The 17,016-nt window shown below is 42.0% G+C and overlaps 1 protein-coding gene across 1 annotated transcript in view; it reads left to right on the forward strand.

Annotated features, from left to right (window-relative positions):
- Positions 1 to 17,016, forward strand: part of LOC113499853 (dynein heavy chain 1, axonemal-like) — a 64,387-nt gene that overhangs the window by 10,552 nt on the left and 36,819 nt on the right. Inside the window, 20 exon segments of the mRNA XM_026880419.1 lie at positions 453 to 680; positions 1,189 to 1,287; positions 1,769 to 1,912; positions 2,456 to 2,636; positions 3,282 to 3,442; positions 3,788 to 3,887; positions 4,535 to 4,726; positions 5,319 to 5,496; positions 6,018 to 6,150; positions 6,535 to 6,762; positions 7,269 to 7,407; positions 7,683 to 7,861; positions 8,226 to 8,389; positions 8,907 to 9,083; positions 9,673 to 9,796; positions 10,085 to 10,182; positions 10,469 to 10,541; positions 10,869 to 10,986; positions 11,428 to 11,606; positions 12,094 to 12,256. Coding sequence (XP_026736220.1) covers positions 453 to 680; positions 1,189 to 1,287; positions 1,769 to 1,912; positions 2,456 to 2,636; positions 3,282 to 3,442; positions 3,788 to 3,887; positions 4,535 to 4,726; positions 5,319 to 5,496; positions 6,018 to 6,150; positions 6,535 to 6,762; positions 7,269 to 7,407; positions 7,683 to 7,861; positions 8,226 to 8,389; positions 8,907 to 9,083; positions 9,673 to 9,796; positions 10,085 to 10,182; positions 10,469 to 10,541; positions 10,869 to 10,986; positions 11,428 to 11,606; positions 12,094 to 12,256 — 3,058 coding nt within the window.

Here is a 17,016-nt window from a genome sequence, read left to right on the forward strand (position 1 = left end):
AACAAGTTGGAATTTATTCGCGATTCAGTTTTTGTACCTAGCGATACATTTGACGATTGCGGCCTTAACCCTTCGTAACTCTAGACACCCGTAGCATTAATCGACCGTCGTAGCACTCGATATTCGTAGCACTTGACTTACGACCCAAGTAAGACATTCGTAGTGAATCTCATTTTGAACCAATTTGGACTTTCATAGCCACTCAGATCAATACTCAATAATCAATATTTTTATTGCTCTCCATATCTAGAAAAGGTGTTACATAATATTAGTATTGTACACTCTGGACCCTGTAGGGCACGGCAATGTAGAAGAGAGGAGGATGCTAATTTTATTTAGATTATGAATCACAGATTATTTTTATTTATTAGGTAAGAGTCCTAAGTTGTTGTCAAAACTCAGTGCTACAATAACAGATCCATTTCTAAACTTATAATATTGTCGTGTAACAGCAAGTGTTGGTGAACAAACGGTCGGACATAATAAAGGCGCTGCTGATAATGTGGTCGGAGGAGGTCCGGCTGGTGGTGGATGACGTCATCACGGCCTACAAGAACATCATGCGCAAGCTCGGCGAGAAGCCCAACACCATCGAGCACGTGTTCGAGATCCGCGAGTGGATGGAGTCCATACCCTTCGCGCTCAAGACGCAGGACGACATCATGAGGAAGGTTCACGCGGTAAGACTTACTTACTTCTCCTTTATCCACCCATTCCGTCATCTTTCTCTCTTCCTTGCTTTTCTCGTATCAAGCGAATTTAAATGAAACGGGTGTGTACTGTGCTACCATCCGTATTTGTTTGCATGTTGACTGCAAATGAACGAATTGCGCGTTTGGTTGTCACTCGTGTCAACTGCATTCAAATTACAATAATTGATTTGCAATTTGTGTTTGGAATGCTGTCCATCTGTTTAGAAACTAAGGTGCTTATAGAAATACAAAGGCACAGAATTGTGCAGTAATGTACAGTAACAGGTTGATGAAAGAAAATACAAACACAATTATAGACTGAAATTTAAAATAATCGGAGAGAGGAAGCGCCATGTTTATTATCCTTCTATATTTTTTATAATTATACGTCTGCTAGATATCCTCATCTAAAGTCTGTGCCTCAAGGTGCAATATAGGAAATGAATTTAGTATCTATTTTGCAATACATAAGGTTAATATAGATTTATGTTCACAGGACTACGAAGTTCTAGACGTGTTCTTCATGCCTCTAGAAAATGATGATTTTAAAGCTCTATGGGAAGCCATCGGTTGGCCGCTTCAAATAACTAAACAAGTGGGTATTCAACAATTAAAGATTTACCGCTGTGTTGTAATGTGTACTTCTTGAATTTTAAGTCATAACCCATTGTAATAAGGATTTTATTACATTGAAATAGAGTTTTTATTTAGCTGAGTGTGCCTGTTACTGCGTAAACTGCGTAAATATACAACTAATATTTTTAGCCATTAGTCGCAGATTCGTGTCTGCTAGTGGGTCTAGGTGGTTAAGAATAGATCCAGGTCATCAAATCATATCCTCCTGGTAATACCTTAAAAACGTCTATTCTCTTGTAATATTTTAAAATTTTGCTTTGTGCTGAGCGAAAGATAGTGTCACACTTCACCTGAATAAAATCCACTCATGTTTCTTCCTTTGCCCTACAAATGACAAGGCCACGGTAACCCTTTCGGACAATCTCAATCAGTTAATGTTGTACGTTTTCACATTAGAAGGGTTCAACAAATAATGATAAAACACAACATGTGTGGTGCAGGTGGACGCCACCATCGAGTTCCTGGAGGAGGAGCAGGAGAAGTTCTGGAAGCTGCACATGCAGGACGAGCAGACGCTGTACGACAAGATAGACATGTTCACCGCGCAGTGCATGACGCTCACGCTGCAGAACGACTTCTCTAAGGTCAGACCAATATACTCGCTCCCACTCTTATATATTACCTATCCAGAGACTGGCCTGTTGGTCCAGTGGTTGGTGACCCTGACTGATATAGCGGAGGTCGTGGGTTCGATTCTCACTCAGGACAACAAAATGATTGTGTGATGAGTACGATCATTTTTTATGTGTCTGGGTGTAATTTATCTATATTATGTATGTATTTATAAATATAGTATGTTTATCAGTGGTCTAGTACTCATAATACAAGCTTTGCTTATATTGAGGGAAAATATATATTTATTTTTAACGGTAACTGTTCTTAAGCGCTGAGTAATATTAGCTATCCCAGCTAATTTTGTTTTACCATATAACTGAGTTCGCCGAGAGACAGATTTTGCCGATTCTCAGACGTACCCAACATGTACACAAAATTTCATGAGAACCGGTCGAGTCGTTTCGAAGGAGTTCGAAGAAACGGCGAAAAATATCTACAGCATCATCTTTGCCGAGTGCAAATAGGCATTTTAGTGAGTACGGGTGTTGATGTGTTTTTGTGGTTGTACCCAGGTGCACGAGATAGCCAACGACATCAAGAAGGCGTGGAAGGCGATGAAGGACGCTCAGGACTGGGGCCGCATCCTCAACCAGCGCCAGAAGCTGTTCGGACAGCCCGTCGTGCCCTTCGCCGACCTCAACAAGCTCGTCAAGGAGTTCGAGCCCTACAGGAACCTTTGGGTCACCGCTTCAGGTAAATATGTTTGGTGTTCTCATATGATCCCACGGAAACATAAAATCGGGATAAAAACTATCCTATGTCTTAATCCTGCTTATAAACTATCTGTACAGCAAGCTTTGTCTAAATACGTTCACTGGTTTTTGCGTGAAAGAGGAGCAAACTTACATACAAACTTTCGCACTTAAAATATTAGTAGGATATGACCTGATTAAATCTGTTCACGACAGTTAGTGTCGCAAGCGTGTGAGCTAACAGATGGGCATAGAAAGTGCACTTGACTCTCTGTTTCCTTACTCACATAGCCCGATAGGAAGACAACCCGACACGGCCGGAGAGAGGTGGCCCAGGAGTTGTTAGGTTTGTTTACAAAGTGCGTGAAGACTTGCTGTAATCACTCACTGAACAAATGTAGTAGACTTAGTACTTTAGTTATAGTCAGTTGATCAAAAATGTTCGCCTAGCTAATTTAATCTGTTCCTATCTACGTGGCTTGACCTCGATAGAAGATCGGCTTTTCTTCTGGGAGGTGTGTCCATAAGAATCCTTCCGTCTAAACAAGAAGATTAAGGTTGATTACAGAGTATCTATTAAGTCCATCTCAATTGAAAAAAATAGTCACATAGTTGTTAATTATGAATCTGCTGTGATCGTGTCCAGACTTCCTGAAGGCCCGCGAGGTGTGGCTGGACAACCCGCTGATGTACGTGGACGCGGACACCATCGAGCCGCTCGTCAACGAGTACTACAAGACCATCATCAAGTGCGTGCGGACCTTCGCCGAGCTGCCCAAAGTGCAGCAAGTCGCGCTCACTATTAGGGTAACAAGGACTTTATGCTTGTATGTTGCTCTGAGGTTTCCATGGGAGAGTTTTATATGTGAAGCTGTTTATATATGTATGTCGGAATCTGATTTTGTATGCACTATTTTCTATTATTTTCCTATTTTCATATATAATACACTATCGAATACATTACTCTTTTTTCCTTGGTGAAACGCGGATTCCGCGAAAAGAGTGCTTGTTAGCTACACGCGCGATTGAAGTACCACTTCTTTGCTATTGTACGAGATGGCAATTTTTTATTATCATTCATTTTTGACTATTTTTTTTTCAAAAATTTTTGATGATGTGTTGAGATATTAATAATATTGTTTTGGTTTCTAGGATGACATCGACAACTTCAGGCCGTTGATCCCGATCATACAGGCGGTGCGCAACCCGGGCATGAAGGAGCGCCACTGGAACGAGTTCATGGAGAAAGCCGGTATGATGTTACGAAGGACCAGGGATCTGTAGTGATAAATCCTTTGTATAATGTAGTCGTGCAAGTCTGTGATATCTAACGCCATACTAAGGCATGAAGCAAGACTTCTTTATTTTTCCTGCCTTCATACCGAATTACTTTGAGTTGGGGCAACATGTTGAATTGGTGTTTTACTTGCAAATATCCTTATCAAAATTTAGTACTATACTTTTTTCTTAACTATGCGATTTTCAAACAATCCATACATTTTGACTAATCATCTTTTTTTTTTAATACATAGTGTTGTCAATTTGTCATGGCAGGTCTTGCAGTTCTATTTATGGATCGCATTTACGAGTTGTAGGGTTAATCTCAACGCAAGCAAAGTACTAACGTGATTTTTATGATAATTTAATTATAAGACAGCATTGACAAACTGTGAACACTGATAAAATATAAAATCACCAATCTGTAGTGAGTGGTGATCACTGCATAAACTTTCTTTACATGTTAAAGTTTTATTACTTAACATTAGTTAACATATTGTTAATTGACGTCATCAATATAGCAGTCATTATTGCAAGAACATTTTAAAGATAATACAGCCTTATAATGTTGTGGCCCCACTTGTTGCGTCTATGATTAATACAGCATAATTGATGTGTCAGGCATAACGGTGACGATGAACGAGAAGCAGACGTTCCAGATGTGCATGAAGCAGGGCGTGGCGGCGCACGGCCAGCTGATCGCGGACATCGGCGAGCTGGCCAGCAAGGAGTACGTCATCGAGCAGTCGCTGGACAAGATGCAGGCCGAGTGGGCCAACAAGGTGCTCGAGATGTCGCCCTACAAGACCACCGGTCAGTACACACTGTGACTGTTTATAAACGGATGTGTGATCCTTTTTTTTTATCCGGGTTGAAATTCTAACGTCTTTAACCCACGCCGAAGGCATGGCGAGGGGATTTATCGGACTTCCACCGACTAAACCATCCCGGGCCCCTTCAACTGCCTGAGCCAGAGCCACGGGAACACTCGCGCATGCTCAGCGCGACTCTGGCCATGAATGCTTGTCCTGAGTATGGTTGTCTTTGTGTGTATGAATTGAATGTTTGTGAAACCTCCTGCGAGACTTTAAATTTAATCTGCACTATAGAATTACTGCTGTGATTGAATTAGATGTGAAACGAAGATTTTGTGTCGAAACAGTGAGATATAGGGTTCAAGAAACTAAATAGTAGTGATTAGTTTAAACTCAACCAACAAAATCGTCTTCCGTCATCCCCTTTCACTCACACATAGCATTCTATCTTTTTCTTCAGGTTGCTTTCCATTTTCCACAGAACTTACCAAATTTACAAAGGTTGGATTCAAATGATACCAAACACTGCTTATCTGATATCTATACCACCATTCAACATACCGCCTTTTAATTGTGCCACAATGTACCAGGGACCTTCATAATGAAGATCGCAGACGAGACCCTGCAGCTGCTGGACGAGCACCTGCTGGCCACGCAGCAGCTGGGCTTCAGTCCCTTCAAGGCGGCCTTCGAGCTGCGCATCCAGGAGTGGGACGACAAGCTGCGCCTCACGCAGAAGGTGGTCGACGAGTGGATCGAGTGCCAGAAGTAACTATCACTTATAAACAGCCTTTATATCGAATCAGCCATGAGTTAAAAATAGTGAAGGGTTGTAGACACTTTTAGTTGTATTTTATTTCGATGTCTTTTCTCAGGGATATTGGGAAATTTCATGAACAGTGCGCTAAACAAAATAAAAAGAACGGGTTAATGAACGGTTCCCTACATAAATAGTAGGAGTATATAAAAAAATATGTTTGTGGCTTTCGGAAAAGTTTTCCAATTTGTTGACTTTGTCTCGTTCAGACCATTGAAAAGAAATTATATTCCTAAGAAATATTTATTTTTGGTATAGTGGGGGAATCGTCATCACTCCCTCGGGGGTGGACATGGGTAAAGTCAGACTTTTACTGACTAAACCTGAATCGGCGTACTACGTCATGCGCTTTTCTGTGTCGGTGTAACGCAATGCTTTGCAATCCTTCATACAGATTCTGTTTACACCTGACACTATAATTGACAATGTCAGTTAAATGAGTACAGTTTTTTGATTCGGTTGTGTGTTGCAGGGAGTGGATGTATTTGGAGCCGATCTTCACATCGGAGGACATCTCCCGCCAGCTGCCGCTTGAGGCCAAGAAGTACGGCACCATGGAGAGGATCTGGCGACGGATCATGTCGTCAGCCGCCGCCTGTCCCAAGGTCACTACAATACTGTTTACTATCTAAACCCTCGACTTCGTCCCTATGGAGTTAACAAAAAAAAAAAAAAATTAGTTAACATGTTTTAGGACTTAGACATTGCAAAAGTACTTGATTTTCTAAAAAAAAGCAGCCTAAGCCTAGCCTTTTCCCAACTATAAAGGGGTTGGCTTCCAGTGTAACTGGATGCAGCTAAGTACCAGTCTTATAAGGAACGACTGCCTTGACTTCCTCAACCCATTTACCTGGCCAACACGATACTCCTTAGTAAGACTGGTTGTCAGACTTTCTGCCAAGCGTAGCTTAAACTGTAATTCAACTTGTGCAGTTATGGCTTAGCTACGAGTTACCCCCACTTATTTAACACAACTTTATTTTCCGCAGATAATGATAATCTGTCCGGACAGCCGGCTGCTGGACAGCCTGCTGGAGGCCATCCACCTGCTGTCGGTGGTGTCGCGCGGCCTCAACGAGTACATGGAGCTGAAGCGGCTCCGCTTCCCGCGCTTCTTCTTCCTCAGCGACGACGAGCTGCTGGAGATCCTGTCGCAGTCCAGGAACCCCAGGGCAGTACAGCCCCATCTCAGGAAGTGCTTCGAGAACATCGCCAAGGTATCGTGAATAATGGTTAAGAGTGATACTTAAGATGTATACAGCGTTCATTATACGCTGTAAATACCTCTGCCAGCCTGGACGGGTATCTCAGTTTTTAAGGTATGCATTGAAAGGATTAAATTATTACCCTTTGGGCACGGAACCCGTTTCTGAGGGACCCCTGTCTCTTCAACTGTCACTTGAGCGTATCTCAAAAACCGTGATAACGTAATAGTTGAAACTTCACAGATGATAGTATAGTATTTCTGTTGCCGCTATATTAACGAATAGCCAAATACTAAAAATTAAAATCAAGGTTAAGCAACGTTATTACAGTTAAACATTTGTTGGTTGGTGACAAATAAATTTCGAGTATTGGTGGTTCATAAAATGATTTGTCTCTTAACCAATATGTGTGTTTTTCTTGAACCCTCATTTTCACCTATTTACCACGTTTGATCGTTTTTACACCGTGATATATTCAGCAGTAGCTACTTCATATTGAAACGCTGATTCATTTCCAGGTGACGTTCCAACCAGACCTGAAGATCACGCACATGCACTCGAGCGAGGGCGAGGTGGTGGAGCTCAAGTACCAGTTCTACCCCACCTCCAACGTGGAGCAGTGGCTGCTGCTGCTCGAGGACACCATGAGGCACTCCAGTTAGTACTGTTCCTTGAGCTACTCATATAGACAGGGTAGTGAGGGTGGAGGGAGGGGGGAGAGGTTTAATATGCTTACAATCATGGGTACAAAATTATTCTGAATTAAAACAAGAATTTGTAGATTACACATTGATATCGGTTTATTATGATTTCTGTACATATTTGTGAATTTCGGTACTCATGTCGTTTGCAATTAATTTAAAAAAATGATTAAAGTTCCTGCCTCACAAGGGCGAGAGTCGTGTGTATGTATGTGTGTGACGGTGCGTCAGTCCGGCTGACGCTGATCGCGGGGCTGGAGGAGCTGTGGGCGCTGCCGCGCGCGCAGTGGGTGCTGCGCTGGCCGGGGCAGGTGGTCATCGCGGGCTCGCAGACGGCCTGGACCGCCGGCGTCGAGGCCGCCATCGACGACTACCGCATGGACGTCTACTTCGAGGAGATGCTGCGCACGGTACCCGCCCAGCCCATATCAAATTGCCACTATTTGTATTATTGTAAGCATTTTTCCAACACAATCATTGGAAATTCATTACGACGTGGAACACTCACGGTCAATACCATATTTTATAATTGTTATGTTTGAAAAATCCTGAAGAGGATAGCAGTAGTTTCAAATTTAATCTAATCGTCATTTATTCATCGGCCTGGTCAAGAGAGGGTCGGATATATAGATTTGCGCATTGTATTGCCTATGGCTTCATTTATTGACTGTGAATAGATAAAAACAACAAGTTACAGTATGTTAATAAAAAAAGAACTATCCATGATAATTTGTCTAAATGTTAAGAAGTGACGCAGGCCTCCCCCCCCCCCAGCTGGACACGCTGCGCGCGCTGGTGAAGGGCGAGCTGACGTTCTTCCAGCGCGAGGTGCTGTGCGCGCTCATCGTGGTGGAGGTGCACGCGCGTGACGTCACGCACACGCTCGTCGACGAGAACGTGCGCAACGTCGCCGACTTCCAGTGGATCTGCCAGCTCAGGTAACTGCCGCGAGGACACGGGCTCATCTGTCGGGCTGTCTGTAAAAGATCGCAGATTGAGACACCACGTAATTATGTAATTGTTACCCAATCTTGTATTTACATGGTGTGTAGTACTGAATATTCTATCTATCTATTTAAAGAGACGCTTTTCCATTATATAGAGAGATAGATAGAATACTCTTCATTGTACACCATAAGGGAAAACAAATTAGGATAATACAAACAAATACGAATACATTAGGAACTTGAGGAACTCCAGTGGTATGGTTTACCATGTTATTAGGGATAATTTACATATTATTTATTAGTCTGTCATTTTTGTGGGATCAGAAACAAGTGTAAGATCCGGTTAGTAACAATATTCTTATATAAATGTCTCAAATGCGTGTCAATCAGCGCAATGCGGACATCTATCATAGCAGCGAAAATCATATTTATATCTAAATTTATTATGTGTTATCCTTCTCCATACCAAAACATTTCTTCCTGTATAACATACTTGTGACCTGTTCAGGTACTACCAGATCGTGAAGCCGATGTACCCGCTGGAGCCGGGCGAGCTGCCCGAGATCCGCCAGGACGAGTACCACCTGGACACCAGCGCCTTCTACCGCCAGTTCAGCCAGAACCGCTGCGACGTCAAGGCGCTCAACGCAGTCTTCACGTACCAGGACGAGTACTTGGGGAACAGGTGGGGTTCACTCAGTCATCATCTCGCTGACGACCTCGCCTCACCGCACCTTTATATTTTCTGAGACGTATTTTTTTGACTTAGCCACAGTAGTTCATCATAAAAATTGCTTAGTTGACCTACGAATCTATAAGATAAATGGTTAAAAAATAGGAAACCAACCAATGGTAACTATGTAAATCATACTTTATTGAGGAAGGAACATAGTGGAATAGAATAACCATCTCGACACTCATTCTAGTGTTTTCATATTTTGTGAACACAGTCATAATTCTTGCTCATCGTATACCTTATTCACCGGTGTTGGGCCGAATAGGTTAGTTAAATAAAAATATTTCATTGAGTTAAGACAAAAATATATCTCAATAGGTTTTACTACCACCTGTATATGACAGATTGTCAAGACGCAAGAAAGTACAACATAATTTTAACAGCTATCTAACAGTCTTCGAAGTGAAATGAAATCATTTTTCTGCAAGTAGGATAAATCATCCCTTTTAAATGTGTTTTTGTTGAAATGTTGAAACAAACTCAGGGCTCGCAGTATCTTTTACTTCCGACAAGTGTAATAAGTATTGGTTACTTCCAGCGGTCGGCTAGTGATCACCCCTCTGACGGACCGCTGCTACCTGACGCTCATGTGCGCCATGCACCTGAAGTTCGGGGGCGCGCCCGCCGGGCCCGCCGGCACCGGCAAGACCGAGACCACCAAGGTCAGCCAACACCACCACACCAAACACCACACCCACACACAACACATACCAGATATACAGTTCAAAAAATCGTTCATCCAGTCCGAAAAAAGAAAAATACCCTAAACATAGACGAATTGAAAACCTCCTCCTTTGTGAATTCGATTCAAAATATTTAATATAAAATACCTATCCGTATTCTCACTGGTTCTCAATCCAATTCCGTTAAGTGTATATTATTACAACCAAGGTTTCTGAACAGTACCCTAAGAGAATTTAGTTCTAAAATATTATTCTGCCCGTATTCAGGATCTCGCAAAGGCTCTAGCTGTGCAGTGCGTAGTGTTCAACTGCTCGGATCAGCTGGACTTCATGGCGATGGGCAAGTTCTTCAAAGGTCTCGCCGCGTGAGTACATAGCTTGTACCTTGTTAGTTGTAAAAATATATCAAGTGAAAAGAGTCGCTTCGAAGCTTTGACGTGATATAATGATATAGCGTCATTTACATGCAACGGTTTACTCGGGTTTACGAAGTGCCCGACTAGTCGGACCCAACCGGAGTCCTTAATCATGAGCTGACGCGGCTAGCTCGCGAGTCATTTAATAATGAATAATTCTCACAATAGTTACTATAAAACTAATGTAGTTTAGTTAACCTGATTAGTAATTGATAGTATTGTTTTCTTGCCCTAGTTCCGGCGCGTGGGCCTGCTTCGACGAGTTCAACCGGATTGATATTGAAGTGCTGTCCGTGGTTGCACAACAGGTAAAAATGAAAAATATATTTTTGCACCTTATTACCGGTCAAGACTAAGTCCTACCAGTAGTACAGAAAGCCGAAAATCTTGCTGAACATGCCACATGGTAATAAAAGAAAAAAAATATTAAATCCGATTGTTTTTGAAAAACCTAGACATTTACCTACCTACCTACTAAAATAAAAAAAGCGTTCTAAACACTAATCAACTGTTTTATTAGCCTGCGTCAGGTTTTTAGGCAAATCCCTCCACCTTTCCCTTCCAGGTATCTTTCTCTTTTTTCTCGAATAGTCAGGAAAAATCTTCTCATCCTCTTAATACGTAATGCTCGTTAGGTGGCGACGATCCAGAAGGCCCAGCTGGCTCGTCAGGACAGGTTCATGTTCGAGGGTGTGGACTTGCCCCTCAAGGCCTCCTGCTCCGTCTTCATCACCATGAACCCTGGATACGCAGGTACGTAGCGGAAAGAAGTTATTTTTTCTGCAACCTCTAAAAGAAAGACAGTTTTAGAAGTGGGACAGCGCGCTACATGGCACAATTGTGATAGTAAAATCTATCTACGTTTTTGCTGTTGATATTTTTTTTTTCTCTAGCCCACTGTGTCCCACTGCTGGGCAAAGGCATGTTCTTTTTGTTATTTAACAAAAAGATTTTTTTTAATTGACCTTCAATGACGAGCAAACACATACGGTCTTTCTTTTGAATTTGAATACAGCGACCGCGGTTCTCAAATAAGTCACATGCACAAAGACACCCAGACTTAGGAAAAACATACGTGAGTCACACAACTTCTTGGCCTACGCGTTGTTACGTTTCCACTCGGCTATCCGTGCAGTCAAATTCATCGCCACACATAGTAAATTCAAATAATGAAACTGTCATATCGTCGTGTAGGCCGTACGGAGTTACCGGACAACTTGAAGGCCCTGTTCCGTCCGATCGCGATGATGGTGCCGGACTACGCGCTCATCGCCGAGATCTCGCTGTTCTCCTTCGGCTTCGGCGAGGCCAAGATCCTGGCCGGCAAGATCACCACCACCTTCAGGCTCAGCTCTGAACAGCTGTCCGCTCAGGTCAGTGTCTCTTATGCCTTGATACATGATTGATGGATGTTGCAGATAACAGACTCGTAGCTGATATCCTGGTCTAGATTATGTTATTGCCATCGACTCGATTAGAAGGAGAATTTTACTTAGCCCAGCAAGGGATTAAGAGCTGCATTATTTTTTTAACATGAGCTCGTTACTCGCTGGATATTGAGAGGGTCTAAGACAGTTTGGCGATTTTTTTGACTTTCTATAATTGTATGCCTTTGTTATGAATAAATAAATATAAAAAGACCTTTTTTGTGCTAAATACAACCGGCGCGTAAAGTAAGAAGTCGTAGGTTCGAGTTCAGTTTCGGGAATGTTTTTTTTTATGTTTATGATATGGCACAACTTCGCTGAAGCAAAACTAAAAAAAGAATCTACGATTTAATAAATTACCAAGAGCAATTCTGCAGTTTGTAACTTCTACAGACTCTGACCAGCTCAAGTCATGCTCGTTGTAATCTGTCAGGACCACTACGACTTCGGCATGCGCGCGGTGAAGACGGTGATAACGGTAGCCGGCAACCTCATCCGCCAGATGCCGGACGGCGACGAGCGGCAGATAGTGCTGCGCGCGCTCAGGGATGTCAACGTGCCCAAGTTCCTGGCGGACGACCTGGTGCTATTCAATGGTCAGTATTGCTATTTACCAGCTGTTGGCGTCGTGTCGTGGGTTCGATTCGGACCCAGTTAATTATTGTATGGCAGTGAAAAAGAACCATGGAGTTTCTTGCTCGTTCTTCTCCATGGGAATCTACATTCCGAACGAGCGGTAACTTCAATAGGAGACTGACTGACAGACTGACACTTTAGATTTTAATATTGTATAACTAAATTGTTTGACGTTCAAAAGTGCCATATACTGGACTAATTGAAATAAAGAATTTGACTTGACTTGACTTCAGTTCTCGGTCAACCGAGCGGCGAACCGCTCGCGCGCGTCGAGTAAAGATGAATTCGAATGTAGTAAAATGTAGCTCGTGCAATATTGTAATTAATGAAGTACTCGCGTTTATGCAAAATAAAATCAGTGTGATGGACGAAGTAACGCTTGTCACGATATGTGATACAGCGTTCACCAATGAGGAAGTGTTAGCTGCTAAAAAGTTGTTATTTGAAGCGGTATCAACAACAAAAATGAAGTCCAGAAGAAAAGAAGGGAAGTCCAGTAGGGATTTACAAGACATTATTGATTTAATGAAGCATACAGAGGCTGCGGACCCAGAAAAGTTTCCAACGTTTGTTGCTAAAGATTTGCATAGACTACCGCCGGTCACTTTTGACCACTTAGATGCAACACGAGTGCTAAGAGATATATTAATTCTACAGGAGGAGATTAAGTATTTAAAAACTGAGTGTGTCACGAAAGAACAATTATGTGAATTTCAAGTTGCTATGCGAACGCAGTCATTGAGTGAGTTCGACTTCAATCCTATAAAAGACAAGAGGGGTGGACATTTATTAGAAAAAATTGAGTGCGAAAGTCGGCCAATGGGCCTTAGCCACATTACATTGGAATCAAATAATGATAATTACATACGCGATCATTCACAATCACCAGTGAAAATACAGGTAGAAGTCGCAAACAATCCAGTGCATACCCTCGTTAACAAATTGTCAAGTTCAATTAGTACCAGTGAACCAGCTGTTATTTCTCAGAGCGCCACAAGCGGGCGCGTGGAGGCCCATACCGCGGTTTCGAACGTAAAACCGGTATCCGTAGGCGCACGCGCCTCCGACGATACCACTACGATTGTCGCGTCTCGCTCACTGGTCGACAAATGTGTGAATCACGGCGAGAGCGCTGGCGCGGGCGATGGTCCCGCCATCGTGCAATCGAGATTATCTGTAGCGGACGTATTGAAATCGAGTAGCGAATGTAAACAAAAAGTAGGAGACACAGATGAATGGACTAAAGTTCAATACGGAAGGAAGCGAAGGAATAGATTTATTAGTAACACTGGAAAGGCCACAAATGATTCTAACAGCATGTTTAGAGCCGCTCAAATAAGTAGAATTCCTTTGTATATATCTAATGTGTGTAAAGAATCGAGAGAAGAGGATATTAAACAATACATTTGGAACAGAACTCAGGACTCAGTCTCATTAGAAAAAATAAATATGAAGAAAAACAAGAACTATAATTCCTTTATATGTTACGTTTCCAGCCATAAATTACGATTATTTTTAAATGATGAAATGTGGCCGGATGGTATCTGTTTTAGGCGCTTTGTACAGTTTCGTAGTACTATAAACAAAGAGGACGCATTAGAAAAAGGATCAACAGGGGCAAAACTACCATGATGAACAAAATAGATACAAATATAAATACGAAGTTTGTGACATTCAACTGTAAATCCCTAAAAAGATCTATTGAAAGCGTTAGGTACTTATGCAAAACAGCTGACATAGTGGCTTTGCAGGAGACATGGCTTCTGCCTCATGATTTAAGCATACTTGGAAGTATACATGACCAGTTTGATTATACTGGAAAATCGGCAGTAGATACCTCGGCAGGAATTTTGACAGGACGACCATTTGGAGGAGTGGCAGTATTATGGCGAAAAGGAATTTTCAAATCTGTGTCTGTTGTGGAGTGTAGTAGTACTCGCATATCAGCTATAAAAGCTTGCTTAGAAGACCGCGCAATATTAGTGTTCAGTGTTTACATGCCAATCGATTCTGCAGAGAACCTTTTCGAATTTACTGAGTGTTTAAGCGAATTAAGTGCTGTTATTGATGCTAGTGATGTAGAAGCGGTTTATATGATGGGAGACTATAACTCTCACCCACATCAACCTTTTTGGAATGAACTATGTAACTATAGCACAGATCAGTTATGGATATGTGCAGATACGGAGTCGTTGGGTCTAGGGTCTGATAACCATACCTATGTTAGTGACATGAATGGGAGCAGGCGCTGGTTAGACCACTGTTTTGTAACCCAGGCTGCCTGGCGAACTGTTGTGAATGTTTATATTGAATATGATGTGTTTTGGTCCGATCATTTACCGCTAGTCATAGAGTGTAACTTATGTACAGTTGCCCAGAAATCGCCTCTCATTAAGTCATTATGTGACAAAGTAAAATGGAAAGAACGTGACCGTGATCAGATTAGTGAATATTTTGATATCTGTAATCGTAAATTCCGGAGCATGCACTTTCCAGAGCTTTTTATGAAGTGCGCTGATAAAATATGCAACTCTGAAGAACACAGACGTGGCCTTGACAGTATGTATAAAAGTATTGTGGATGTTATGTCTGACGCAGCTAAACAAACTTACAAGGGAGACCAGCCGCGAGGTAAAAAACGCGTAATTGGCTGGAACAAGTATGTCCGCGCTGCACACTTGGAGGCAAGGCAGAAGTATCAGGTATGGATTCTTTGTAATAAACCGATGTCGGGCAGAGTTTGGGATGATATGCGAGAAAGCCAAAAGATTTTCAAAGCAAAATTAAAATGGTGTCAAAATCACCAAGAACAAATAAAAATGGACATAATATCTTCTCACAGATCATCAAAGAACTTTGGCCGATTTTGGAAATCCACAACTGGCATTGATCTTAAGCCAGCCCTTCCAGTGACAGTTGCGGGCTGTAGCACAGCGAATGGTATAGCGAATATTTTTAAAAACCATTTTCGCGTGATCTCGCCGTTGGGCCCCTCGAAGGATGTGTTCGATACTGAGATTAGTCAGAACTGCCCTGTTATCAGATTTACAACCAAGCAGATATCTAACGTGATACAAAAAATGTCGGGCGGAAAATCTCCAGGGCATGACAGTCTCAGTATCGAGCACTTAAAATATGCTGGTTTTCATTGTGCTAGGTCGTTATCTATGTTTTATTCCTTATGTGTCAGTCACTCTTATCTACCACCGGACCTAATGAAAACGCTAGTTGTACCCATTATAAAGAATAAGACGGCTGATATCACAGATGTTAATAACTACAGGCCTATATCACTCGCTACTGTGATTGCCAAAGTATTTGACGGTTTGCTGGACGGTATATTGGATAAATTTATAAATCTGCATGACGCTCAGTTCGGGTTTAGGCCAGGACTTTCTACTGAAAGCGCAATATTAAGTCTCAAGCAAACCGTTAAATATTATACTGACAGACACACATCAGTTTATGCGTGCTTCCTTGACCTTTCTAAAGCTTTTGACCTTGTGTCATATGAAATTTTGTGGAAAAAGCTCAGGGAGGCACGCGTACCTACTGAATTAATACGTGTTTTTCAGTATTGGTACTCCAACCAGGTGAATAATGTAAGATGGCAAAACATACTATCTGACGCATACAGGCTGGAATGCGGAGTAAGGCAGGGGGGACTTACCTCGCCGAGGCTTTTCAGTCTGTATATAAATGAGTTGATAGCAGGGCTAAGCAGCAAGCGTATCGGATGTTGGATTGATGGAATTTGTGTGAATAACCTTAGCTACGCGGATGATATGGTGCTGCTCGGCCCAACTGCCAACGCAATACGGGAACTTTTAGACTACTGTACCAAATACGCTGCAAGCCACGGTCTTTTGTATAACTCTAAAAAGAGTGTCTTCATGATCTTTAAGGGCGTCAGCAAAAAAATATCCCTTGAGCCGGTCATTACGCTTAACGGACAGGTAATTCAAAAAGTGACACAGTTTAAATATTTGGGGCACTGTGTCACGGATGACCTTGGGGATCATGCAGATATTGAACGGGAACGCAGGGCTCTTGCTGTGAGAGCGAATATGTTAGCACGTAGATTTGCTCGCTGTAGTAAGGAGGTAAAAGTTACTTTGTTTAAAGCGTATTGCCAAACCTTCTACACGAGTAGCCTGTGGTTTAGTTACACGCGTGGAGTATTGGATAAATTGAGAATCCAGTACAATAACGGCTTCAGAATGCTTTTGGGCTTGCCGCGTTTCTGTAGTGCCTCAAACATGTTCGCACAGCATCACACCCATGACTTTTATGCCATGATACGACTTAAAACGGCGTCACTTCTGCAAAGGGCACGGTCAAGCTCAAATGGCATTCTGGAGATGTTAACAAATAAACTTGACTCGCCTATTATGCAACACTTTATGCAAATACTGGTGAGGCAAGAGTAATGTTAAGGTTTTATTATTATATTTTATGTGTGTGTTACTAACATAGCTTTTATAAGTGTTTCTGTAACTAACCCGTGGACCTCTGTTGTCTGAGAAATAAATAAATTATTAGGTTTGAAAAACATTAGTGAATGCTTGTTCTGAGTCTTCGTGTCTTTGGACACGTGATTTGCATGTGATTTCCCGCGTCACGAGGATTAAATCCCTTATTGAGGGGTCGTTTTTATAAAAATAACTTTAAACTACAGTATAGTTATACAAAATGACTTATCTAGAATATTAACATAGCC

The sequence above is a fragment of the Trichoplusia ni genome, chromosome 13 (assembly GCF_003590095.1).
Source record: "Trichoplusia ni isolate ovarian cell line Hi5 chromosome 13, tn1, whole genome shotgun sequence".
NCBI lineage: Eukaryota > Metazoa > Arthropoda > Insecta > Lepidoptera > Noctuidae > Trichoplusia > Trichoplusia ni.